This window comes from Silurus aristotelis (assembly GCF_946808225.1).
Source record: "Silurus aristotelis genome assembly, chromosome: 5".
NCBI classification, from domain to species: Eukaryota; Metazoa; Chordata; class Actinopteri; order Siluriformes; family Siluridae; genus Silurus; species Silurus aristotelis.
Window position 1 is genome coordinate 14,799,334 of NC_139578.1, and position 25,435 is coordinate 14,824,768.

General features: G+C 36.1%; 3 protein-coding genes across 4 annotated transcripts in view; 1 reads left to right on the plus strand and 2 right to left on the minus strand.

Annotated features, from left to right (window-relative positions):
• The first annotated feature begins 294 nt into the window (after positions 1-294).
• Positions 295-17,234, plus strand: LOC310726964 (uncharacterized protein). Its single transcript, XM_083542982.1, has 16 exons — positions 295-472; positions 706-816; positions 1,409-1,551; positions 1,659-1,729; positions 1,863-1,985; positions 3,765-3,860; positions 4,181-4,309; positions 4,513-4,641; positions 4,718-4,740; positions 4,842-4,876; positions 5,800-5,837; positions 11,906-12,178; positions 12,847-12,930; positions 13,006-13,098; positions 13,287-13,379; positions 14,712-17,234. The coding sequence occupies exons 1-16, from the start codon at positions 420-422 to the stop codon at positions 16,638-16,640; spliced, it is 3,423 nt and encodes a 1,140-aa protein (XP_083399108.1). The 5' UTR covers positions 295-419; the 3' UTR covers positions 16,641-17,234.
• Positions 17,235-17,543: 309 nt separating this feature from the next.
• Positions 17,544-21,270, minus strand: LOC310726971 (uncharacterized protein). 2 transcript variants are annotated; one of them, XM_083542996.1, is made up of 4 exons: positions 20,888-21,270; positions 20,394-20,494; positions 18,835-19,005; positions 17,544-18,703 (listed from the first exon to the last, which is right to left on the minus strand). In XM_083542996.1, exons 1-4 carry the CDS (start codon positions 20,955-20,957, stop codon positions 18,254-18,256), a joined length of 792 nt encoding a protein of 263 aa, XP_083399122.1. In that variant the 5' UTR covers positions 20,958-21,270; the 3' UTR covers positions 17,544-18,253. The 2 variants fall into 2 exon arrangements, with proteins under 2 accessions (XP_083399122.1, XP_083399123.1); XM_083542997.1 differs by having other exon boundaries at positions 18,821-19,005; positions 20,888-21,087.
• A 1,911-nt stretch (positions 21,271-23,181) lies between these two features.
• The window catches only part of casp23 (caspase 23, apoptosis-related cysteine peptidase), a 5,025-nt gene continuing 2,771 nt past the window's right edge, over positions 23,182-25,435 (minus strand). The window contains exons 6-11 of the mRNA XM_083542990.1: positions 25,383-25,435; positions 25,107-25,286; positions 24,162-24,396; positions 23,941-24,042; positions 23,742-23,851; positions 23,182-23,529 (exon numbers count right to left, since the gene is read on the minus strand). The exon at positions 25,383-25,435 is cut by the window's right edge and continues 22 nt beyond it. Coding sequence (XP_083399116.1) covers positions 23,419-23,529; positions 23,742-23,851; positions 23,941-24,042; positions 24,162-24,396; positions 25,107-25,286; positions 25,383-25,435 — 791 coding nt within the window. The 3' untranslated portion in view covers positions 23,182-23,418. The remainder of the gene's footprint in view (positions 23,530-23,741; positions 23,852-23,940; positions 24,043-24,161; positions 24,397-25,106; positions 25,287-25,382) is intronic.

Consider the following 25,435-nt stretch of genomic DNA (forward strand, 5'->3'; position numbering starts at 1 on the left):
TAATAATAAAAATAATAATAACAATAATAATAAAGTAGTAGTTGTTAAAATAGTACTGGTGGTGGTCATGCAAACAAATTTAAAAAAACACTACGGAGTGTTTTCATGAGAAATTAGAATAAAAAACATATAGGAAACTAGAGAGAAAAAAATTATACAGTAAGTGAATAATTCGTCCTCAATGTTGGAGGCAGGAAAAATAAATATCGTGCCCATTTTGAATGTGCTCATTTTGTTGTTGTTTTTTTGCGGAAGAACTGCTTCAGCGTTTTTCAGGAACATTCGGGGTGTGTCTGAAGTATGAAACGAAAGTAAAACGAATTTGTGGACACACGATTTACACGCCGGTTCATTTTAAATGAATGAGTCGTGCTTAAAATCAGCAAGTGTCTGCTAGATACAGGTTTGACTGTGTAATAATGGCGGATTTCAGCGGTCATTACGGATATCAAGAAATAATGGGACAGACAAGGTAAGAAGGAACGGAGTAGACCCTCCGTGTTGATAGAACTGAACTGATATAGCTTCCACTGTTAACTTCGCAGCATTTGCTCAATGAGCTACACTTATGAGTAAAACTTAGCATAAATAAAAGCAATAGCTTTACCATTATATGAAACAAAAAAAATAATTAAAAACAAAACCCGCAATTCAAAAGTAGTCTTTATTTGCTTGTTTGTTTATTTGATACTTTAAAACATTCAGGTCTACTGGAGCGCGATACAGTGGCTTGAGAAATCAGGGTGCAACCTGCTATCTGAACTCTGTACTACAGTGTCTCTACATGACTGAAGACTTCCGAAAAGAAGTAGAAAAGTAAAGCTATCCTTTTTAAAGTTCCTTTTCATTCAGTTGTCGCAATTTTCATTTATTTTCTTTGGATTTGATTTGAGTAAACATTCGAATTCAAATATGTGGTGGCCGACAATGTATTTAAACACTTACCCATTATAAATGTTTACATTTCCTGTATCAGATTGAAAATAAAAATCCAATAAACAATAGATGTCTTAATAAGATTTAATATATATATATATATATAATTTTATTTTAAATATAAGCAGAATAAGTAGATTATTGTCAGAGGTTGTCAAATATAAAATCCATAGTTGATGTGATGAACTTTATCATCTGTCTTTTGGTTATAATTATTTGATATCTGTAAGAGAATAGTAATTTTGTGCAAGAAAATAGAAACAAAAGATAAAAGTTTAAAAAATAAGGTCAACTTTTCACAGTCTTCTTGGGTGCTAATACTATTAGATACAATGTATCTACTTTGTTTTATTTTATTTTATTACATGTTTATAGATAATCTATTTCTAGATGAGATGTGTGTTTGGGGTAATTGTCCTTTTTGGGGCCAAATTACATTGTGGATTAACTTTTTTGTCTGTTTTTATGAAAGTTTTAGACCAGATTCCTCTAATATTCACATGGAAAGTTCACAAAGTAATGAGCTGATGCTAGAACTGAAAGATCTCTTTAAAAAGATGAAAGAAACTGATGTTACTACCAAAGGGATAACTCATAGTTTGCGCATCAGCAATGGTAAGTTGTTTTATTTGGTAGAACAAAAGGGAAAACTTGACAGGAATTGCTGAGTAATGTTTGACTTAATGTTTGTTTTATGTTTTGATATGTTGTCATATTTTCAGTCCATGAACAGCAGGATGCAGTAGAATACTATCAGAAAATTCTAAAGGCTGCTAGTTCACAAGCTTCCAAAGTAAGAATATTTTTTAATGTGTAAATTCACATCTGTTTTTATTCTTTTTGTAATATTGAAATCTGTTTGACAAAGAATTTCCACATTATTTGCCAGAATTACATGTGACATCACACCATTGTGTTTTTTCCAGATATTTGAAGGGGTAATGAGTAACAATACCACATGTCCAAATAATCACATATTCATCGAGAAGCATCACTTTTTCACAATCCCTTTAGCCATTGAAGTTGGACACAGTGGGATGTTTGATATGGTAACTTTTAAAATCTTTATATACAGTGAGGAAAATAAGTATTTGAACACCCTGCTATTTTGCAAGTTCTCCCACTTAGAAATCATGGAGGGGTCTGAAATTGTCATCGTAGGTGCATGTCCACTGTGAGAGACATAATCTAAAAAAAAAAAATCCAGAAATCACAATATATGATTTTTAAACTATTTATTTGTATGATACAGCTGCAAATTAGTATTTGAACACCTGTCTATCAGCTAGAATTCTGACCCTCAAAGACCTGTTATTTTGCCTTTAAAATGTCCACCTCCACTACATTTATTATCCTAAATTAGATGCACCTGTTTGAGGTCGTTAGCTGCATAAGACACCTGTCCACCCCATACAATCAGTAAGAATCCAACTACTAACATGGCCAAGACCAAAGAGCTGTCCAAAGACACTAGAGACAAAATTGTACACCTCCACAAGGCTGGAAAGGGCTACAGGGAAATTGCCAAGCAGCTTGGTGAAAAAAGGTCCACTGTTGGAGCAATCATTAGAAAATGGAAGAAGCTAAACATGACTGTCAATCTCCCTCGGACTGGGGTTTCATGAAAGATCTCACCTCATGGGGTCTCAATGATCCTAAGGAAGGTGAGAAATCAGCCCAGAACTACACAGGAGGAGCTGGTCAATGACCTGCTGAAAAGAGCTGGGACCACCGTTTCCAAGGTTACTGTTGGTAATACACTAAGCCGTCATGGTTTGAAATCATGCATGGCACGGAAGGTTCCCCTGCTTAAACCAGCACATGTCCAGGCACGTCTTAAGTTTGCCAATGACCATTTGGATGATCCAGAGGAGTCATGGGAGAAAGTCATGTCGTCAGATTAGACCAAAATAGAACTTTTGGGTCATAATTCCACTAAACGTGTTTGGAGGAAGAAGAATGATGAGTACCATCCCAAGAACACCATCCCTACTGTGAAGCATGGGGGTGGTAGCATTATGCTTTGGGGGTGTTTTTCTGCACATGGGACAGGGCGACTGCACTGTATTAAGGAGAGAATGACCAGGGCCATGTATTGCGAGATTTTGGGGAACAACCTCCTTCCCTCAGTTAGAGCATTAAAGATGGGTTGAGGCTGGGTCTTCCAACATGACAATGACGTGAAGCACACAGCCAGGATAACCAAGGAGTGACTCTGTAAGAAGCATATCAAGGTTCTGGCGTGGCCTAGCCAGTCTCCAGACATAAACCCAATAGAGAATCTTTGGAGGGAGCTCAAACTCCGTGTTTCTCAGCGACAGGCCAGAAACCTGACTGATCTAGAGAAGATCTGTGTGGAGGAGTGGGCCAAAATCCCTTCTGCAGTGTGTGCAAACCTGGTGAAAAACTACAGGAAACGTTTGACCTCTGTAATTGCAAACAAACGCTACTGTACCAAATATTAACATTGACTTTCTCAGGTGTTCAAATACTTATTTGCAGCTGTATCATACAAATAAATAGTTTAGAAATCATACATTGTGATTTCTGGATTTTTTTTTTTTAGATTATGTCTCTCACAGTGGACACGCACCTACGATGACAATTTCAGACCCCTCCATGATTTCTAAGTGGGAGAACTTGAAAATAGCAGGGTGTTCAAATACTTATTTTCCTCACTGTATATATATATATATATATATATATATATATATATATATATATATATATATATATATATATATATATAATTTATTACTTTAATGTAAAACTAAAAGCTACTGTGATTGAATTGTTTCTTTTTTCTTTCTTTTTTTTTTTTTTTGCAGCTAAGAGGATTACAGACTTTCTTTGATTTGGTAAAGTTAAATGAGGACAACTGGCTATTTTGTAAAGACTGTGGGAAAAAAACTGAAACCCAGACAGTAAGTACTTTGCTGGGTGTCTTGTAAGGCAAAAATAATGCCATTAGTTGACAGGCAATGTATTGATCAACTTACATGTGGTTAGATTATGTGTAAATTTGACAGTATAGAAGTATAACATTAGTAGGGATACTAAATAAATACTAAATAAAAAGATTAGACATTTATTTTGATGTTGTATGACAGGTTTGTGACTTAAAGGCTGATTATGTGCCTAAAATATTTTTTCTACACCACTTTGATAAATGAGGTCCATTATTATTCCAATTTGAGTCAGCAAGTCAAACATGTCTTTCATACTCTGACTATTCAATCCATAGTGGACTGATATCAAGGTGTTTCCGACTATCCTGACTCTGTACCTGAAAAGGTTTTACTTTGACTACAACCAAATGAGGCCTGTGAAGAATCACTGTTCCATGAACATTTCTCCAAAACTGGAGATAAAGGTAAGGTTTAGCCTTCTGTAGCCTGCAACAGACCCTAAATGTACTGATATATGTCTATTCTTAAATAGATTTATATTTACATCAGTGCATATCACCATATACAATACAATTACAATTAAATTATTGCTGTAACAACTTATTTCACACAAAAATATGTAAATTACTTTTTTTTTACTTAATTATGCACATGCTTTTTTTCACAGAATATTTTATATTCGCTTTATGCAGTCATTAACCACATTGGAGACGAAAGTGGAGGGCACTACAATGTGTTCATCAAATCCTTTGAAGATGGAGAGTGGTACCTATTTGATGATAGTTCTGTCACACAGGTAATCAAATAATATTAGTTGCTTGTTTAAAATTTCTACTATATTGTATTTTGATGAAAATGTTTTTTTCTGACAGGTTTCAGAAAAAACATTTCTTGAGTGAGTACACTATATATCCACAAATTTCACTTTATATCAGAAAAATATGCTCTTTTTCATCTCTTTGTTTAATACACACCAATGTGCTGTTTTCATTTTAGTTGTTCAAAGACAGCCTTTTTGCTAATGTACAGAAGTAAGTAAGAATTTTATTGTCTTGGTCAGCATCAAACAAGAAAAACATTATAGATGGAACTAAGACATAATTGGTACAAAATTACAATTACACATACAAAAGGTATGTGGGAATCAAAAAAATAAATAAATGATTGACATTTTAAATAACATTTTCAGCATGGCTGGGAGGATTAAAGATATAATTGCGTTCCCTCACCAAAAATTCCCTGAGTAGGCAGATGGGTCTGGCCACTTCTGGGTGACTCTGCTTCCAAGACCATGATTTATCTCTAGGTTGGATTCCATGACAGCAGATAATTTACTACTATGTAATAAATGGATGGGTGGTTGCAAGTGCAGGAAGTGTATTTAACATGAAAAACAAAAAACATACAAACGAAGAGTACCTAAATATGAATGCATGAAATTCAAGCAATATTTTTTGTGAATAAGAATCAGGTGCAGAACACTATGTGACATGAATTGAATAATCATAGGCAGAATGGGGCAAAAAAAAAATCATGCTTACAGAATCCATGGGGCAAAACAGGTACAAAAACAGTAACAAAAAACAAATCAGTAACAAGGTGTCAGTCATAAACTATAAAGCTTGGTAAGTCAGTGGAGCAAGTCACAGTGAATGGTTCTTTTCAAAGAATTTATAAATTGGAGTCTCTTCTTGTGTGTATGTGTGTGTATGTGTGTGTGTGTGTGTGTGTGTGTGTGTGTGTGTGTCATATTATTGAGTAATGAATGTAATATATACAGTATTGTGCAACCATTGTGTCTTAATATTTGAACAATCTATGTTTTAATATTTTAATAAACCTGTCTGAATATTTGAATTTTTACTGAATGCACATAGATTAATGTGTAGTATAATCACTATTTATATTATTTTGTAAATAATGCAGGGTTTTGCTTTTGTTTCTTTCTGTGTAGAATTGGACAGTCTGCACTCTGAAGAGAAATCTACAGATGTGAGTCTTTTAGGAACACAATAACAAAAATTCCTTTCTTAGCTATAATGAAATAAGTAAAAAAAAAAAAAAAGCACATAAGGTACTAAAGGTGTAACAAGAACATATTCTTATTCCACTGTAGCGACTGGGGGGATAAGAATTTTATGAGTTTATTGTTTTATGGGTCCCGGTAAACTAAACAAGAGTTCAGGGTTTGGTCCTGTTTAGTGTCTTCGGAGGGGGAGTGTGACACTTTACGGATACACCACCCCCAAAAAAAGTTTCACCTTTTGATTGAGATGTAGATGTCATAGGTTAAAAGGTATGCCTGGGACATGAAGTCTAAAAGACCTATGCCAGACGCTACATATCCCCCCTTTGGATGTCGAAGTTTCTGATGAAGGGACACTTCATCATCCATCAGTTAGGAACGTCGGCTGGTAGGTGGGTCATGACGGCTTCTAGTTTCTCTCAGCCCTTGGTTTCTCAGGCTAAGGGTGGAGCTTAGTGACGTTTAACATTGTCTCTGACTGAATTCTACATCCCTGGTGGTTTTGCTTAAAGGTGCAGAGAAGAGTGGCAGTGCACCTGTTCATTGACCCTTGCTATCCATTAATTCTTTCCAACAGGGATAGGGTAAGGCCAAGGTTCAGAGCATACCCGGTAACTGTGGAGATGGAAAGTGCTGTGTGGGAAATTGGTTGGTATCAGCAGTCGAGACAGTGCTTGGAGGGCTGATTGAAGTGATGTCGATCGTTTACAGAGCACCCCCCCCACCGCCCCCCTTTCTTAATTCTCAGTTCTAATTCAGGATCCAGGGTGGGATGGTGACTGGAAGGAGCGGTTCTTTGTGAATTCTCCCACCCTAAAGGCATCCTGAGTAGAGGTTCTTACCGCCCTTTCGGATCTGAGAATTCGGGGGCTAACAGGCATTATTCGGCTGGTTAAGGGAAATTCTGTGGTGTGCTTTCCCTTAGTTCAGTCTCTGCTTTCAGTAACAGAGTATCAGCTCCTTGGAGTTTCTCACCGAGCTCCTTTCTGGTGTCCCTTTTTCGCAGCTCTCCGCGTGCGGTTTCTACACTGAGATTAGTCAGGGCCTTTGTAGTTTATCCTTTTCCTCCTGCAGCTCTGGGTCTTTCTCATCTGCCGTACTGCACTGTTTTTGCGTCTCTGCCATTAGCGGGTCCAGCTGACCGTGAGCACATGCTGGGTTCTTCTGAGCCTCCTCAACTTGGATCCTCTGTGCTGATGATTCCTGTTCCAGGCTGGAGAGGCTTGCTTCATCACCTTTGCAGCACTTGAGTTCTCGCCAAGCCGTTCTGGGCTCCGATTCTGCAGGTCACTAGTAGCCTTGGGAAGAAGTTTACCAGTCATAGCGTTTAACCAGGTCTCTAATTGATCCCAGTGGGCATCAGGACTGGATGGTCAGAACATACTGGTTCGCTGGCGAAGAGACAAAGACAGCACAAAAGGCCAATGCAAGTCCTTACGACATTAGTTAGCTGCGCTAATAGGCAATTATATATTCAATGCCCAGTCTGACCTGATGGGTTCAGACAACTATTGGAGGATAGATCAGGTTGGCGGCGTGATTACTTAATCAAACACCTAAAGATTTGGATACCTTAAGGTTGCTACGTTTCCGTGATGAGTCTCAAGTTAAGACTTTATTTTACACTATAACTAAATAGAATCAGAATAAACAGATCAGACTCACAACACAAAAGTGATAGAGCAGGACGAGGCCTGTAACTGCTATTACGGGTTAGGACAGATCTTTACAGAAAAAGGAAGCTGTGTTGGTGTTAGTTTGATTTTTTTTTTTTTTTTTTTTTTATCTTGCTTGGATGGCGGCAGCAGGCTAAGAACGCATTGAAGGTTGAGGGAAAACCTAATGCTCTTTGGGGTTTTGCCTGAGGTTGACAATGCATAGAGACTGGATTTGTAGTACTCAGGGCATAGATGTCTAAACCCAGTCTCAGTCGGTGCCAGGGAAATAGCTGGATGGGTGGCTTCGCTCGTAGTGATGCACGGCGGAGGCAAACTTCCTTCCCTGACCCGGTAAAAGGGGAAGTGCTACAAAGGTTAAACCTAAATAGCCAAACACTTAAATTTAAATTTAACTTTACCCTTTTTTTAAAATTTAATTTAAAATAAGTGAGAGGAAGTGGGAAGAAAATAAATGAGAAGGGATAAAAGAGAGAAATAAAAATAATTATAATAATAATAAAAACAATACAATAATAAAAAGAAGTGTCCACACACACACTGAAGTTAGGGGTTAGGAGGGGGATGGTTGCAAAAGTGCTAGACACTTAAACAGCCTGTCCCCTGGTGCTTATCTGAAAGTGTTGTGCCCTAATTTACTTAGTGGTGGTGATTGATAAGGTTTGGTGTAGGACTATTATCGATAGTATAGACACCTATGTATGATGTGATGCTGTCCCAAACAGATCTTAAGGTTTGGGTCATTAGGCAGGGTTCCCTTGCTGTACCTACAGATAGATACCTCATATAAGGTCTTTAGAAGATGATACGAGGAACATCGCTTAAATCAAACTTTATCAAAATGAGGGACGATTTCTTTATTCCAACAGATCCTTAGAGTTTGTGCCCTTAATGGCACAAAGTAGTGAGGCAGGATTTCTTCGCTGCTTTCACAAACAAAAACATGCAACAGTCTCTTTTCTGTTGTCATGCATCAATACAGACTCTTTTAATAGATGATAAGAGGAACATCGCTCAAATCAATCTTTAACAAACTGAAGGAATATTCTTTTTGTTCCAACAATCGATTTTGATGATTACGGAAGGTGCGGTAAAGAGGTTTATTCATCTTTACCAAACGATTTTGATAATATGACTGCAGTTTATTTTAACTATGAACCCTGCTAGACACAAAACAAATAGGGGTCGTTGGAGTCTAGTCCAGGAGGCAGAGAGAGAGGGAGAGGGAGAGAGAAAGAAAGAGAGATAGAGAGCCGACCTGGCTAAGGAGTTGTGGGTTAGAAGGGGGTGTAGTGTTTGCAAAAGTGCTAGACACTTTTACAGCATGCCCCCTAATGTTTATTTGGAAGTGTGATTAACGTCTGGGGTAAGATTATTCTCAACCCTACGTGTCATGCGACCTTATTTCGACCGGTTTCAAATTAAGGAAGCAGGCTTTATTCGTTACCTCTATAGAATTTTAATAATGAGAGGAGGAAAAATTTTATAAGGATATAATAAAATAAGTCTATAGTCAACAGGGTTCTTTCGCTGTTGACATGCGAGATTAGGTCTTTAGAGTTAGCTGATAAGAGTTACACTACTCAAATCACAGTTTAACAACTGAGGGAAGGTTTCTCCTTTCCACAAATTCTAAAATTTGTGCCATTCAACGGCACACAGTGGGTGGGTCAGGTTTGCTTCGCTGCCCCCCAAAAATAAATAAATAAACAAAAGAACAGGGTTTCTTCGCTGTTCTTATTCACCACTTGATCAAGGTTTTCAACTCCTTTTACATACCAATCAACAACTGGTCAGTAGTATCTTTATGATTGGGTCTGCATTAGGCACGCATCAGTTAGCTACTCTAATGGTTAAACCTAAACGGAGTATTATCGTCTTAGTTGAAGCCAATTGGAATACGCAATGACTTCAACAGCGATACAATTACAAGGCCTTAAACGATGATAAGAGGAACACGCTCAAATCAATCTTTAATCTAACTATGGGGAGATTTCTTCGTCCCCATAGCTGATTCCAATAATATTAAAATGTGCAGTAAAGAGATTTCTTCGTCTTTACGAGGGATTTTTAATATTATGACTGCAGTTTAAATTCTTCTCTTTTCTTTTCTTTTTTTTCCGATTAATTGTGACTTACAAATAGGAACAAAATAAAATAAAACAGAATAGTGATCACTGAAGCGTAGTCTACGTTGCAACCTATCTCACCCCAAGCGCACAGTAAATTAACACAAGTAAATTGACGCTGAGTTAGCTCACAAAACAAAGTTTGAACAAACATGCCCACATTCTCCACCATTATATGTAGCGACTGGGGGATAAGAGGGACAAACTTATAATACAGATAAATTGAGTATATAGTTGGAAGCACAGTCTGCCCGCATTCTCCACCATTATATGTAGCGAATTTAGCTTGCAAAAAAAGGTAAATATATATAAGTAATTATACCGGGTTATAGTTACTCCTAAATATTTAAATTAAGTTGAATTGACGGAATTAACATTACACTTATTTGTCTGTCCGTCCGGCAAACAGACAGTATAATTTTATATTAATTCTATAAAAGAGGTATCTCCCTGGCCAAGAAAGACGTAACCCCCTTTTACTTTATACCGTAAATTAAATTAAATTAAATTAAATAGAGCATGTAGTTCATACCTGATGTTGCAGGAACTATCTAAATAAGTTCGTAAACCGGTTACTTGCATTTACTGGTTGCACAAGAGTCCGGATGCGGTAGACAAAAGAATCTTGGACGAGTCGGTTAGGATGGAGTCAGATGTTCTTTCAGCTTCTCCTGAAGATCAGAGCAGTTGGTGTTTTTGAAAATAAAGCTTGCTGGAAGATCTCAAAAGAGATTTGAGATCTCGTCCGGAAGAGTCGCTGCTGAGCTGTTCGAAGCGTCCGACTCTCCGGGCCATCGGGCCTTCGGGCCCCGGGGGTCCGAGCCTTTCCAGTCGAGCCGAGTAAGCGAGTTGCTTTCTTGACTGAACTCTGACTGGACACAACTGAACTCTGACTGGACAATGATTAGTTGGGTTCAAGATGTTTTAAAGATCCCGAACCCCACCCATCCTTGGGAGAATGGCCAATGCTATGGCCTGAAATTTTGGAGGGAAAAACTTTCTTTGTTCATGCATCTGTGGGCCTGGTTTCCGGGCTATACTTCCTTTTTCTCGAGGACTTTAAAGTTTTATTCAAAGTGAATTAAGACGGTATGGAACATTTCATGATCAAATAAAATGCACCATTGTTTGAAAAATAAAGAAACATAATTTTGCGGTCATTTGGATACTAAACATGAAAAGGAATGACAGTATAAGGCAGAGGTACATTAACTTACAGAGATCAGTAATTAACTGATGTTAATACAATGTTGTATTCTGATAAATAAAATGCACCCTTATCAGGAAAGTAAAGAACAGATAATTCTAAGTCAATCAAGCCTTAAGAAGAGAAGAGACAACATTTAACAAAGAGTTATATTGCTAAACATTTTAAGGTTTGAATATTATTGATGTAGAGTTAAACACTTGCTTTATTTATAGTAGAAGATACAAACAAGATGTATGTTTGTATCATGTGAAGTGGGACATTTTATTTATTATTTAATTAATAAAAGAATGCTCCCTTTTGGTGTGTGTGTGTGTCTGCATATGTGTGTGTGTGTGTCACAAACAGACGTACTGGGGCCGAGTTCCGAGAGTGAATTGTTTTATGGTCTGAGGGTCGCTGTGAATTCAACCAGAGAGGCCTGGGGGGTTATCTGGCTTTCGGGGGGGTGTGTGTGTGTGTGTGGTGTGTGTGTGTGTGTGTGGTGTGTGTGTGTGTGTGTGTGTGTGTGTGTGTGTGTGTGTGTGTGTGTGTGTGTGTGTGTGAGGGTCAAACAGAATATCTGCAAAGGGGGTTATCTGTCTTGTGGTAAAATCCAAACGTTCTGGAGCCGGTTGTGTGTGTTTGTCACAAGCAGCCATGCTGGATCAAGTTTCGAGTTTGGATTGTTTCATGAGTTTTATGAGTTTTTTGTTTTATGGGTCCCGGTAAACTAAACAAGAGATCAGGGTTTGGTCCTGTTTAATGTCTTCGGAGGGGGAGTGTGACACTTTACGGATACACCACCCCCAATAAAAGTTTTACCTTTTGATTGAGATGTAGATGTCATAGGTTAAAAGGAATGCCTGGGACATGAAGTCTAAAAGACCTGTGCCAGATGCTACACCACCAAACAGTTTTAAAAGTGCAATATTAATATGTAATGACTGACTGAAATGGAATTAATATACTGCAAAGTCATAAAATAGCTCAGTGCAGTAATAACTTTGGACAGGAATAAATGTTTTATTTTCCAATTCTAGGAACCATGCTGTTCATCTAAGTTGGTGAAGGTCAATGGTGATGCATATTTGAGTTATGTAGCAAGCCTGAAAGAAGATTTGCAGGTTGTATCTGACCAAGTTAAATTGAGTCTGGAGAAGGTGGGCCAACTGGCTGGGCAGATGCATGCCTATAGACAGTGCTATGACTGGCTCATTCAGTGGATTGCTGGTGCCAAGAAACGGCAAGAAGATATTGAGGCCCAACCTGTCAGTGATAACAAAGCGCCAAAAAAACAGCTGGCCCAGGCAAAGGTATGTAGCATGGGTCCACAGTAAAGAGTGTAGTGAAAGTTTTTCGTTATGTTTAATCATTAAATGTATACCACAGCACTACTGAATGCTCAACTCCAGTTGAACAAACAATGTTGTTTAATGTCCTGTAATAGCAAATAATTTTATATAAAAAAAAATTATATTAAATAATGAATAATTTTGGCTTCACTGTTTATGCACTTTTTCCTTTTGATATGCTATGATTTTTCTTTTAGAAACACAGGGTCTTCTAATGCAAATACGTCAAATAAATTGATTAAGATGTGCAATTGTAGATATGATTTTCTGTTTGGAGACATTAAGCTGTGTTTAGACATTTCTTTGTAACAGTAAAAGGTAAAGATTACACTTCAAGTTTTCCATTATGGGACAGTGTTCAGATCTGTGTGCTTGTGCTTTCTGGTTCCTAAATATGACAAGGTGCATTTTTTTTTGTTAAAAAAGAGAGAGTAATGAAAGACAAAGATAATGTTCTAGAGTTAACTAAACAAACTGTTGGCATCAAAATGTGGTATAAGTGGAATGAAATACTTTGGAACATGTTATGGCAATTAATGATTTTCTCACTTTTTCTACTGGTGCTTGATTTAATATATTAAGTATTGTTTAATTAATTCTTGGACTTTGTATTTTATGATAATAATTAGGAACTCCTTGTGGAGATTAAAAACAAAGAAGACAAAGTCAAGGAATGTAGGAACCAAGCTTTTGCCTATGTGAATCTAAAAAAGGTATGCATAAAAAATTAAAGCCATTTATTAACACAGATATTTCTATCATTATATTAAAAACATGTTTTTTTCCAGGATCATGAGCAACAGCTGAAAGCATGTAGAGCATTTGTGCAGTCTTTTCGCTTTACCAGTGTGGAGTCTGCTTCAAACAACATTATGGAAGAGGTATTTTCTGCACTGATTACTCATTGATATATTTTGTTGTAATCTGTCCCACTCATTTTATGTGATTTTGTTTGTTGATATTTTTGTAATTTGCATGTATTTATATACAAATAGTGTTCTGTCTCAATTCATGCTTGCTTTGTCTGTTAAAAGAAACCATATAAAATATGCTGTTGATTATCTTCCAGATTATCAATCTTGAAAAATGTTACACTGAGGTGCTGTTGCATACACGTCAATATATTAATTTTAAAATGGACATCCACAAAGAGGACAATGAAGTAAAGGTAAATCATTAAAGCACATTCAGTTTCTGGCAAGAGTACCTATAACCTTAAACCTTTCCACATTTATTTTCTCTTTCATTATAATATTAGGGGGTTGGTGTAGATTTATAATATATAATCCAGATTAACTTCAATTCCAAGTTCTAACACTGGAAATCTGGAAAAGTTGGATTGGGTGAATATTTATGAAACTTACTTTACTTTTGGTTTTAATTTTTCTCAATTATTTAAAAACTTTACAAATGTCTTTAAGACATAATTTCATTTATAATTAGTTTTAAGGTCATTTTTAAAATTACACATCAGCATTAAGGTCCCTTACGAGGGAAATATCAAGGTCCGTGACGTCGGAGTGACGTGGGGCCGCCTTCCCGTGGGCTCACCACCTGCAGGAGGGACCGTAAGGGACGGTGCTGTAAGGATTGGGCAGCAGTCAAAGGAGGGGGCCTGCTTAGACTGCTGCCCCCGCAACCCGAATTACGGATAAGCGGGAGAAAATGAATGAATGAATGAATGAATGAATGAATGAACACATCAGCATTAAATATGATTGTGTTTTTATTTATTTAATTCACATTCAGTTTATGTCTGTAGTTTTGCAAGATTTACTGTATGAGTCATTTCTTATGGTCACCACAAAGATGGTGCTCAACCAAATCACAAGTATTTATTGATAATAGTGAGGCAACCCATTCCTTTACCCCTAACACACACATTCTGTGTAAAGTGTGTAAATGAAATTTCTGTAGAAGACTAACTAATGGTTGATAACCCTCAGCCAGAAGCAAACTCAATATATATACCAGCTGTCAAATAAAACATGAACATTTAACATTTGTATGCAGTATAATAATGTGATACCTACTTTTCTGAATTTAATTTCTTGAAAAAAATTAAAGCTCTTTTTCAATCTAGTGATAAAGTGCTACTCTTTATTTTTCCATTAGAGAATGCTTCAATTATTGCATTATTTGCAACCTTATTTTTTCTCCTGGGAAGTTTACACACATCAGAGTTTACAAAGAAAGGTTTAAAAAAAAAAAAAAAAAAAAAAAAAAACCTTGATTGACAGTTCTGCTGGTGGAACCACCTGGTTGATAAAAAGAAAGTCAGATAAAATGGCAAAATTGGTTTAAACTTTTTTAGCTACGGTGAGCAGAAAAGCATCTAAGCATGCACAAAACACAACAGCTCATTCACCTCCTGATTTGTGTTGTGTTTCTGAAATGATTTGTTGCAAACCATGGTTGTAAAAAAAAAAATACTGATTAGATCTCTTCTAGATTTCCTCAGACTCCTTTTGGTTTTTTTCTCTCCAATATCTAGAAGGAGCTGCCAGAACCCAGAAACCTCTCAGATGAGGAGATTAAAAGCCTACAAGTCCAAGAGGCTCTGCTAAGCCAAAACAAGATTGAGGCGAACAATACTGTGGACAGTTTTAGAAAGGTTGCCCAAGAAGCAGAAGAAAAACATGGCAAACCAGCAAATAAGAATTTTGCAACAAAGCTGGAAGCTGTACAGCAGACACACAAGGCGAAGGAGGATTGTGAAACATTCAAGCAGCAAGCGGAGGAGGATGCAGGAGAAGACAAAGAATGCACTGATAAAGAGGCTAATCAACATCCGCAAAATACACATAAAACAGAACAACAAAATCAAGCACCTGAAGCTGAGTCAGCTAAACATGCTAAGGCTCAAGAACACTCAGAAAAACTGAGAAACATGCCCAAAATGGAAGGCGAAAATCAGTTCCAAGTAACACATGCTGTTGCAATTCAAGGTAGTATCAACAAAATAACAACTGAAAGTCAAAATAAGTTTAGTGATGCAACATCTGATAAAAAAAAGGATGCTCAACCTCTGAAGAAATGCAAATTTGACAAGGAAAATACATTTCTAGTGGAGGGTCTTCGAAAACAAGTCACCGTAGAACAATTACTGCATTCTCAAGTTATTGATCAGAAGACTTACAAAAAGGTCATAAATGGCTCTATTTCTATGGAAGATCTCAGCAAAGACTTGAAGAAGTATCTTGATGGTACAAATTGTATTGCAGGTGTATATATAGAGGACACCAAAGAGCAACTGTCAATCTATCAAGCTATGAAGAAGAACATGATTGGGCAAGACGATGCCATTGAACTGCTGAAAGCTCAAGCAGCCACTGGATATATAATCGATCCAATCAAAAATCTGAAATTGACAGTCAAAGATGCTGTAGAAATGGAAGTTGTTGGCAGTGAGTTTAAAGACATGCTTCTCTTTGCTGAACAAGCTGTGACTGGATTTATTAATCCATCTACTGGTATGGTATTTTCTCTATTTCAGGCCATGAACAAGGGTCTGATTGAAAAATATCAATGCATTCACTTTTTAGAAGCTCAAATTGCCACAGGTGGAATCATTGATCCTGAAGCAAGTCATCGTCTTCCAGTAAAAGTGGCATGTGAGCATGGCCTATTCGATGATGAGACGAACTATATTCTTAATGACACTTCTAATTATCCTAAGAAACCAACTTACCATCAGCTGTTGGAGCAATGCATTATTGACCCTGAAACTGGACTTGCTCTCTTACTGATAAAAGAGAAAAAGCATGAAAGAAATACATCTTCTGATTCATCAGTACACAAATTCAGTGGCACAAGAGGACAAGAATGGGAAAGGGAAATGGGCCCAGTTGCTGGGATTGTAGTTACAGGTAAAGATGCTTCAAATAAATTATCCGTCATAAAAGCCATTCAATGCAAGCTAGTTGATAATATTACTGGTCTAAGACTGCTTGAGGCACAAGCTTGCACAGGTGGAATCATTGACCCAGATACTGGAAAGAAATTCACAATTGAAGATGCATTTGACAAAGGGTTGGTAGAATACGCAATGGTAGCTGCCTTGACCTTAGCTCAGAAGGCCTTCCATGGATTTGAAGACTCAAAAACCAAAACAAAAATGTCTGTTGTTCAGGCTTTGAATGAGAGGCTGTTAACTTATGAAACTGGTCAACGTTTTCTTAAATTCCAGTATCTGACAGGTGGACTAATTGAACCTGGTGTTGCAGGAAGATTATCATTGGACGATGCTGTAAAGAAGGGTACTGTAGATACAGTCACTGCTCAGAAACTGCAAGATGTCAACAGATACTCCAAAGATCTCATCTGTCCTAAAACAAAGCTAAAGATATCTTATGAAGAGGCCATAGGAAACAGCCTAATTGAGAATAGATCTGGTTTACGTTTTTTGGAGGCATCATTATAGTTTATTAAAAGCCTTTTTAAAATATCCATTTAAACTCAATCTATCTGGATCATTCTAGGGTTTCAGGTTTTGCTGCAGAATTAGTTGAGGCAAATTTGATGCTACATGATGTTTTTCTCATGAATGTTTTATTGCTTAATTAATTAAAAAAGGTTTCTGATTAAAAAAGGTTATGGAGCTATTGATACAGTATATCCTGCTTGCAAATGTAATATTTTATATTAAATTTTCTTTTTGTTTATTTGAAATATGCAATGTTTTAATTATTATTTTGTAATGTGGTATCAAGAAATAAAACTAAAATTGTCATGTATTTAGATATTATAGTATTATAGTATAGTATTTTTATCTTAGTAAGTTTTGTTTTGTGTCTTTGCTCTAGCAAAAGAATATTCCAAAAAACAATAAGAATTCATTTATTTTTGTTAGCTCTATGAATTTGAAATTTCAAGGGTAGAAAAAAAAAAGCATCAAGAAAAAGATAGAGACACCAAGCTGAGTGTGTATGTGTGTGTGCGCACACTGTACCGTTAAAAAATAAAATGTAAAAGCATGACTGTGGCAAAATAAAGGTTTTTTTTTTGGTGAACCTGTTACCTGTCTCCCATTTTACTTTGTGCAAAATGGGCCCAATGGCAAAAAAAAATTGTTAATTTAATCATTAATGTTACTCCAAACAAATATACATTTTAGTAAATGACAGTTTTTTTTAATTATTATTTAACTTTGTTAAACACAGCCTCATATAAGGCTGTTTTTTTTTTAACATAAAACATGATTTGTAATTAATTTAATCATTTTAAACAAATTAAAATAATATAATGAATATGTTAAAATCTTTTAACTACCATACCAATATGTTCAATGCAACCAGCATCAGCCAAATAATGAGATAAATAAATATATTTTTTAAATGCAAGTGTTTATTCAAATTTTTTTTTAAACCATTGCATCATTTCCTCCAAGGACTTTTTTTTTATCTTGTTGCACACAAGTATACAACGGGTGTGGCAGCATTTATGAAAGTACTAAAGTTATAGTAAAAGCCTGAAACCTCTTATGAGTTGTTGATATGTGACAGGGAAATTCCACACATTCGTCATGTGATGTTTGTTGTAAAGGATTTGTCAAAGCGAAAAAGAAAGTTACAGGTAAGATCTTGACATATATTCAATTTGTATCATCTTAGAAAGAAAATATTAAATTTACCAAAATATCCAGTACATCAAGTAACAACAGATAGCTGATATAGTGAGAAAACTCTGACTCACATACCTTTTAATAAATGTGACTGTATAATGACAGGACAAGACCTTAAACTGGTGGCTTCATAGAAATAACTCAAATTAAACTTAGTAAACGATTAAAAAAAAGAAAACATTTTGTTACATTTTTATGTCCATTTTTGTAGACATGCTTTATATATGATAAAATTAATAACATTTAGCAAAAACTTACAACTTACAATTAAAAAAAATTATTTGAGGAGATTTGTCGGGACAATTTAGATTTAACCATATTGAATTCGTATTATATTAAAATAAAAAATTAAAAAACTAAAAAGCTAAAAACTGTGCCTTTTGGTGTTTAGAATATTCCATGCTCTCAGTTGCCTACTTTTTCCATGTTGGAATGGATGTTTGCCGAGGCGCTACTCCATTTGAACAAGGTTTAAAGTATGAGCTTGTTTTTAGGCATTCAGTTTTTAGCTTTAAGCAAGAAAAGCAGAATTCAATATTGCAGCAATTGCATATTATATTCTTACATCCTGTTGTGTCATGCTCTACAAGGTTTCCACATGTAGGACAAGCTCGCAATGCAGGGCATTTTAAATTTTGAACCTGAGGAAGAATTATATCTTCACATTTTAACAGCTTCTCGAGCTTTTGGTTAACACAGCCGCTGTTGTCACACTTGTCTAAACGGGGTGCTGACCCTTTCCAGATCTTTAGACACTGCCAGCAGAACTCATACCTCTTTCCACTATCTGCTGTACAGACGATGCAGCGCACACACAGATTTGTCAAATCCTGCCTCTCAACATATGAATTGCATCCAGGGCACTTAAACAAGAAAAAAAAAAAAATCATTTCAAATATTTGATAATTAGATATAAATATCTAAAAATAAATCATCTCCATGAACTATTATGCTGAAGGGAACCCAAAATCCCACCTTACTCTTCAGTTCTTACTTGATTGTATTCACAGTATTTAGCTGCAGCCAGTTCAGCCATTTTTTCTTCAAAGTAGTTCTGCTCCTCCTGAGTGAGTAAAGCAATCCTCCGCACCTCCATGTATTTCCACTCGGCCCCGCACCTATTAGTTCCATTTTTTAGTGCTGGACACAGGAATTTGTACTGGGCCTGGATACATAAAACCAAAATAAAGTTGTGCAGCACTAACCTCAAGGTACAGTGACAGTGTAATTTTATTTATTATACACAAGGGATAAAAAAAATCTGCATTAATTTAGCAATAATTTGAATGGAAAGATTTTTTAAGAATAAAGTGAGAATGTCAAAATCAGGTTAAATGTATATTTAATCTCCTTAAATATTTTTCTTTGATACTAGAACTGATATATTTAATGATAGAAATGATACCATAAAGGTTTGATATAGAGGCATGGTTTTTCTGTGTAAAACCTTGTGTCTGGTGTTTAGTTACAGGCAACATTAGCAGCAATAATAATTATAATAATAATAATAATAATAATAATAGTATTATGTGATTATTACTGTTAGGACTACTAATACTATGCTCATAACAATATTCTTAAACAACTTTTTAGAAAATTAATTACACTAGGAAATTATATTTGCTCATTGGGCATTAAACAGACCATATGTGTCATTACAAATACAACCCAATGTAAATAAAAACTAAATGCAATTAGGTTCAATCTCATAAACCCATAATTTATTCAAAGTAGAACATAGAAAGCATATTAAATGTTTAAATCAGGAAATGTTACACTTGTAAGATTTTAATTTGGAATTTGATGGCTGCAGCACATCTTAAAATAATTGGGAACAGTCTGTACACTTTGGGAAACCGAGGATCTTTGGGAAAGGAATATCCCAGTTGTCTCTGATAAAGGATTCTAGCTTCTCAAAAGTCCTGGGGCTTCTTTGTTATATCTTTCTTTCATAAAAGGTTTTCAACTGATGAAAGGTCTGGACTGCAGACAGGTCAGTTTAGCACACAGACACTCGTTTGCCACTTTCCCAACTTTTGTGAGACATGTTACAGCTATCAAATTCAAAATGACATAATTTTCCTTAAAATGGGTAATTTCTTAAATTTACACATTTGATTTGTCTGCTATGTTTTATTGTGAATAAAATAGTTTAGAATAATTGAGGGTTAAGGACCCTGCTCAGCACCCAGCACTGGCAACTTGAAGGTGCTGGGATTTAAAACACAAGCATGTGTATTAATATATTTTTATATTGTTGTTGCAGAGATTTTAATGATTGCTAAACATTATTGTACTTTTTCTTTCATGTAATGAATATCAAGATATTTGGGAATTATTTGCTTGTGTGTAAGGCTTCTGTTTGGGGAACAACATGAGTATTGACTGATTTGTCATTGAGGTAAACTAATAGATGTCATAAGTTTCTGAGAATGGCCCAGTTGCTACAGACTTTGTGGTTTATGTTAACTTTAATTTGACATTCGCTTTACATTTTACACAGCGTTACAATTTTTTTTTAATATTGGGGTTGTATAACTATGACTTGCGTACCTGATCCAGAAGACTACGACAGAAGGCTGTGAGACCTTCGGGAGTGGCAGCATGGCCACAAGACATTTCAATTCTTTGGGTTCTGGGATCATCATCAAGGGCTAAGTGGATATGTAATAGCATATAGAAGGTTGATGCTAATAAATATGATCAACAATCATACACACACACACCAAACACACACACACACACACACACACACACACACACACACACACACACACACACACACACACACACACACACACACACACACACACACACACACAGACTACTCACACAGAACCATTTCATAAATGTAAGGTCATCAAGGGCTAACATACAGATAAAATGCGAAATTATAGAAAGTTACATTCTAAATTTTAGTGAACTAAGAGGAAGAGATTATAAAACCAAGAAGTGAAAGAAAACTCATTCAAGTTTAATCACAATTTGAATCGATTAAATCCAAATATACAGCTGTAAAGAGTCATTAGGAAATACTATAGACTTACTTATGTCACATGGTCGAGTAACAAATTTCAGGCCACTGTCTGTAACATCGTGACGCTTTTCTTGTTCCATGTTTGTCCGATCACAGCTATGTACTGTTTCCTGCTTCAACGTCTATCTTTCGTTTTCTTTGAAACATTGAAGACTGCTGGCAAAACACCAGATAAGCTGGAGACACTCTCATTGTAACTCGTGTACAACATATTTTAATATAGGAAGTAAGACATCACGTAATTCAACCAATGTGAACTGTACAGGTGTAGAATGTCAGAAATACAACTGGATTAGATAAATGCTTTATAGGAAATCAGGTTCGTAAAGCAGAAACGAAAGTACACGAATCGGTTTTGTCAGAGGATTTAAAAACAAAAGTAAACACACACACACACACACACACACACACACACACACACACACACTGACAAAGTATATCAGAGGAAAAACCAAGCCATGAAGGAACTGCCTGCAGAGCTCAGAGACAGGATTGTTGAAAGGCACAGATATGAGAAAGGCTACAAAAACTTGCTGCTATGCTAAAGATTACTATAAGCACAGTGACCTTTATAATTCTCAAATAGAAGAAATGTGGCACAAAGACTCTTTGAGCTGGCCACCCAGCCAAACTGAGCAATATAAGGAGAAGACCTTAGTAAGAGAGGTAGTCAAGAACCCACTTCGGAGCTTCTGTGTGGTGATGGGACAAAGTTCCAGAATGACAACCATCACTGCAGCCGTCTACCAATCTGGGTTTTATGGCAGAGTGGCAAGACGGAAGCCACTTCTCAGTGCAAAACTCATGGAAACCTGCTCTGAGTTTGCTAACAGGCACTAAAAGGACTCTCAGACTGTGTGAAACTAAACTCTCAGGTCTGATGAAACCAAGATTAAACTGTTTGGCCTTATTATGTCTGGAGTAAACCAGGCATTGCTCATCACCTGCCCAAAACCATCTCAACAGTGAAGAATGGTGGTGGAAGCATCATACTGTGGGGGTGTTTTTCAGCAGCAGGGACTTGGTAGCTGGTCAGTGTCGAGGGAAAGCTGAATGGAGCAAAGTACATATATCTCCTCAATAAAAACCTGTTTCACAGCACTCAGGACCTCAGTCTGAGATATTTCTGACCTTGCAATCCAGTTCATCACAAAGCAGGTTAATATGAATTAGTTTGCAGTGACTGGGCAGGCCATTTCAGATAGGATAGATAGCAGTTTAAAAGTATGCATGTCATCATTGTCTTGTATGGTGAAGTTGTTTTTTTTTATTCCTGCAGTGCAAAGGAATTGTATGTTGAAGTATGGAATTGTCACCATGTTAGTTCAGTATTTCTTTCACAAACATAAATATCCAAACCAACTACCTGCATGTCTTCTCTCTGTCAGCCGACGGCGCGCGCACTTCCTGTAATCCGACTTCCGGTAGTCCAACTTCCGCTTCCGGTGCGGCGCCGGCACGACACGGCGGCCATCTTTTGTGTGTATAAATAGACGCCGGCTCCTGTTATCCCTTGCCAGATTGTCTTTTGGCTTCGTGTATGTTTTTTTGGGACTTTCTTGCCGTTTTTTCTCTGTGAATTATTTTGCTTTTACGTTGTATGTCTCTTTTTTCCCGGTTTTTCTGCCGGTTTTTGGACGTTTGTTTGTTATTGTTTTCTGTGTTCTTCCGGTCTCTTCTGCCCTGCTCCTGGTTTGTTGTTTTTGTTTTTTGCCCTTTTCTGCTCTTTGTTTTTTTTCATGCTCTTGTTAAGGGAAGTGCTTTAGTTTTCGGACTGTTTTTTGCCACTTTGTTTTTTTTTCCTAATTAAAGACTGCCTTTTGAATTTCTCCCGCGTCCTGCATTTGGGTCCTTCCTCTCGCGCCCCTGACACTCTCACCACGTCCATAAACCTCCTCTTTGGTCTTCCTCTTTTCCTCCTTCCTGGTGGCTCCATCCTCAGCATTCTCCTACCGATATACCCCATGGCCCTCCTCTGCACATGTCCAAACCATCTCAATCTCATTCTACATTTAGTTCCAATTTTTTCTTAATATTCTCCCCACTCTTTTGGAAAGATGTTCCACAAGATTATGGGGTGTGCTTGTGGTCATCAGCTACATGGGTATCAGTAAAGTCAAGTATTGATGTAGAGTGAGAAGGAGTCAGTGTTCTAATTTATCTCAAAGGTGTAAGAGCAGAGCTCTATAGCAGGCCACTCAAGATTCTCAAATTTTTTTTTTGTTAGTTTTTTTTACTAATTTTTAAACTAATTTTTAACAACCACAGTTTTGTTTATATATAAAATAAATAATTCCTGCAAGATTTTGTTTATCAAACCTTTAATACTTTTTAAGAGCACATCAGAGCAACATCTTTGTTTTTTCAATTATATATAGAAATGTTTTTCTAATAGAAGTAGGTACAGACTTGTAAAGTGTAAAACATCTGTTTTTATCTGTACTGAATAGGTGTGTTACGTTTAATATGTGTTTCATAACATTTATCTCTTTTTACAGTCTAATTAATTCCTAGGAAATGACAGCAACCTGAGCTGTAATGTCAAAGCCCAGGAAACAGGTAGAATTTCTTTACAAGAGTGGTTCTGTCCAAACTTGGCATTTGATAGGGAAAGTCATTTTCCTTTGCTGATTTTTCAATCCAGTGAGCAACCTATATTGAAAAATAAATAAATGAAAAGGGCAGAGTTATCATCTCTAAGAAGTAAAGATGGTTAGAAGTTCACAAATCTGCAATTTGTGGAAAGGGTTTGAATAGCCCATCTCCAGTACATAATATCATTAAAATATATTAGTGTCACAATGTGCTTTAATAGACCTTTATGAAATATTTATTTATTGTCATTAAGTTCAATAAAAAGTTACTTTTCTGAACAGTTCCACTATGTCATCCTTATAAGCGTTTTCATTGAAGATTTTCACAAGGCTCTGGATAAAAACTGAGCCAGAACCAGGATTTCTGAAGGACACAGTGTCTGTAATAAAGATTTATGTTATAATTTAATGCCTACAATACACATATGTTTGAGTTCTCTTATGTTGAAGATATAGCAGTGTGCAAAACCTGGTGTGCAGGATCTGAAGCATCCAAAATCTTTTTCACGGTGTTGTATTTTTCCTTTAGTGGTTTTTACAGCATCACATACCCACACATGGCCTTCTTTATCTGGAAATATGTTTATTAATGTCAGTTTTATTTAATGGCACATTCCATAATACAATATCAATTTAAATATTAAATTGTTAAATATTTTAAATGATGTAACTCTATTAGATTTTCTGCACCTCCTCTGCATGACTGAATCAGAATGATTTTCGGTTTGTCTGTTAATCCAGGGCAGTTCTCAGAGCTGAGGTAGTGGAATATTTTGTCCACAGGAAAAACGTCATGTTCATTATCATCAAAATTAATGCCATGAATCCCATCAGGTCCCCCATGGGACATCATGACACAAAATGTACTGTCTGAATATCTGTGTTCATCACGTTGTGAGAAGTCTCTCAAGGCGGCCTCCATCCCCTGTGAAAATCCACAAAAAAACAACAACATTTAACTGCCTAGTTTTTTAACACACTTTTAATGCAGCGTGTAGAATTCTCAACTCTGATTGGTTTAACGGTGTTAATTAAGTAAAGAATAAAACACAACAGACAATGCTGTTATATAAACATAACATAATAATGGGAACTTGTTTCCCAAACAATTCACAGCACTACATAATTTTAAACTGATCAAATCTATGGCATCTTGTTATTTAATTACAACCCAATTACAAAGAGGTTGCTGTGTAAAATGTAATTAAAATCAGAATGCAACTTCAGATATGATTGCCATAACATATTATTAACACAACGTATTACTAAAAAGAAACTGGAGAAGCTGGAAGAACATTTTGCAACTAATTAGGTTAATTGGCAACAGGTCAGTAACATGATTGGGTATACAAATCAATTTGCAGAATAATTTCAATACAAGGTATTTGTAATGTACCTCAACAAAAAACTTTATACAATTTAAATAGCAATTCATGTACCGGACATAATTTCAAATACCTAAATAACTGCATTAAAAACAGGCACAATTATAATACTATACTTTTACTATACTAATATATTAAAAGTATAGATTACTATAATAGAAATCTACAATCTTACAAATACAACCTTGGCTACAAGCATGGCTTGTTTTATTATTTTTACAAAATAATATATTTTATTCTATAAACATACCTCTGCAGTCAGGTCATTTAAAATTATTACATTGTACCCCAGGGCTTCAAGCAGAGTCTTCATACTCTCTTCATCCTTTTCTGCTCCATTCCGCTTATACTGCTTTACTCTAAATTCAACATTGTTGATGATCATAGCTATTCGCTTTCTGTCACTGGATTTTTCCTTTGATGAATAGATCTGTGTGAAAAAGTTAAATGCTTATGTAGTAAGTATTGTGACTGCTACACACATTAATGTATACTTCATGGTTAATAAACAGGAGATTAAATGTACCTCTTGAGTCTGAAGTTTTTGTTCCTTAAACTCAGGCTGACACAACTTTAGTA

Coding starts and splice junctions, on each gene's coding strand:
- LOC310726971 (XM_083542996.1), bottom strand. CDS start 20,957: ATGGAACAAGAAAAGCGTCACGATGTTACAGACAGTGGCCTGAAATTT. Junction 20,495..20,887: donor TACTCGACCATGTGACATAA/GTAAGTCTATAG, acceptor ATATCCACTTAG/CCCTTGATGATGATCCCAGA. Junction 19,006..20,393: donor GTCGTAGTCTTCTGGATCAG/GTACGCAAGTCA, acceptor TTATGTATCCAG/GCCCAGTACAAATTCCTGTG.
- LOC310726964 (XM_083542982.1), top strand. CDS start 420: ATGGCGGATTTCAGCGGTCATTACGGATATCAAGAAATAATGGGACAG. Junction 3,861..4,180: donor AAAAAACTGAAACCCAGACA/GTAAGTACTTTG, acceptor TTCAATCCATAG/TGGACTGATATCAAGGTGTT. Junction 13,380..14,711: donor TCCACAAAGAGGACAATGAA/GTAAAGGTAAAT, acceptor TCCAATATCTAG/AAGGAGCTGCCAGAACCCAG.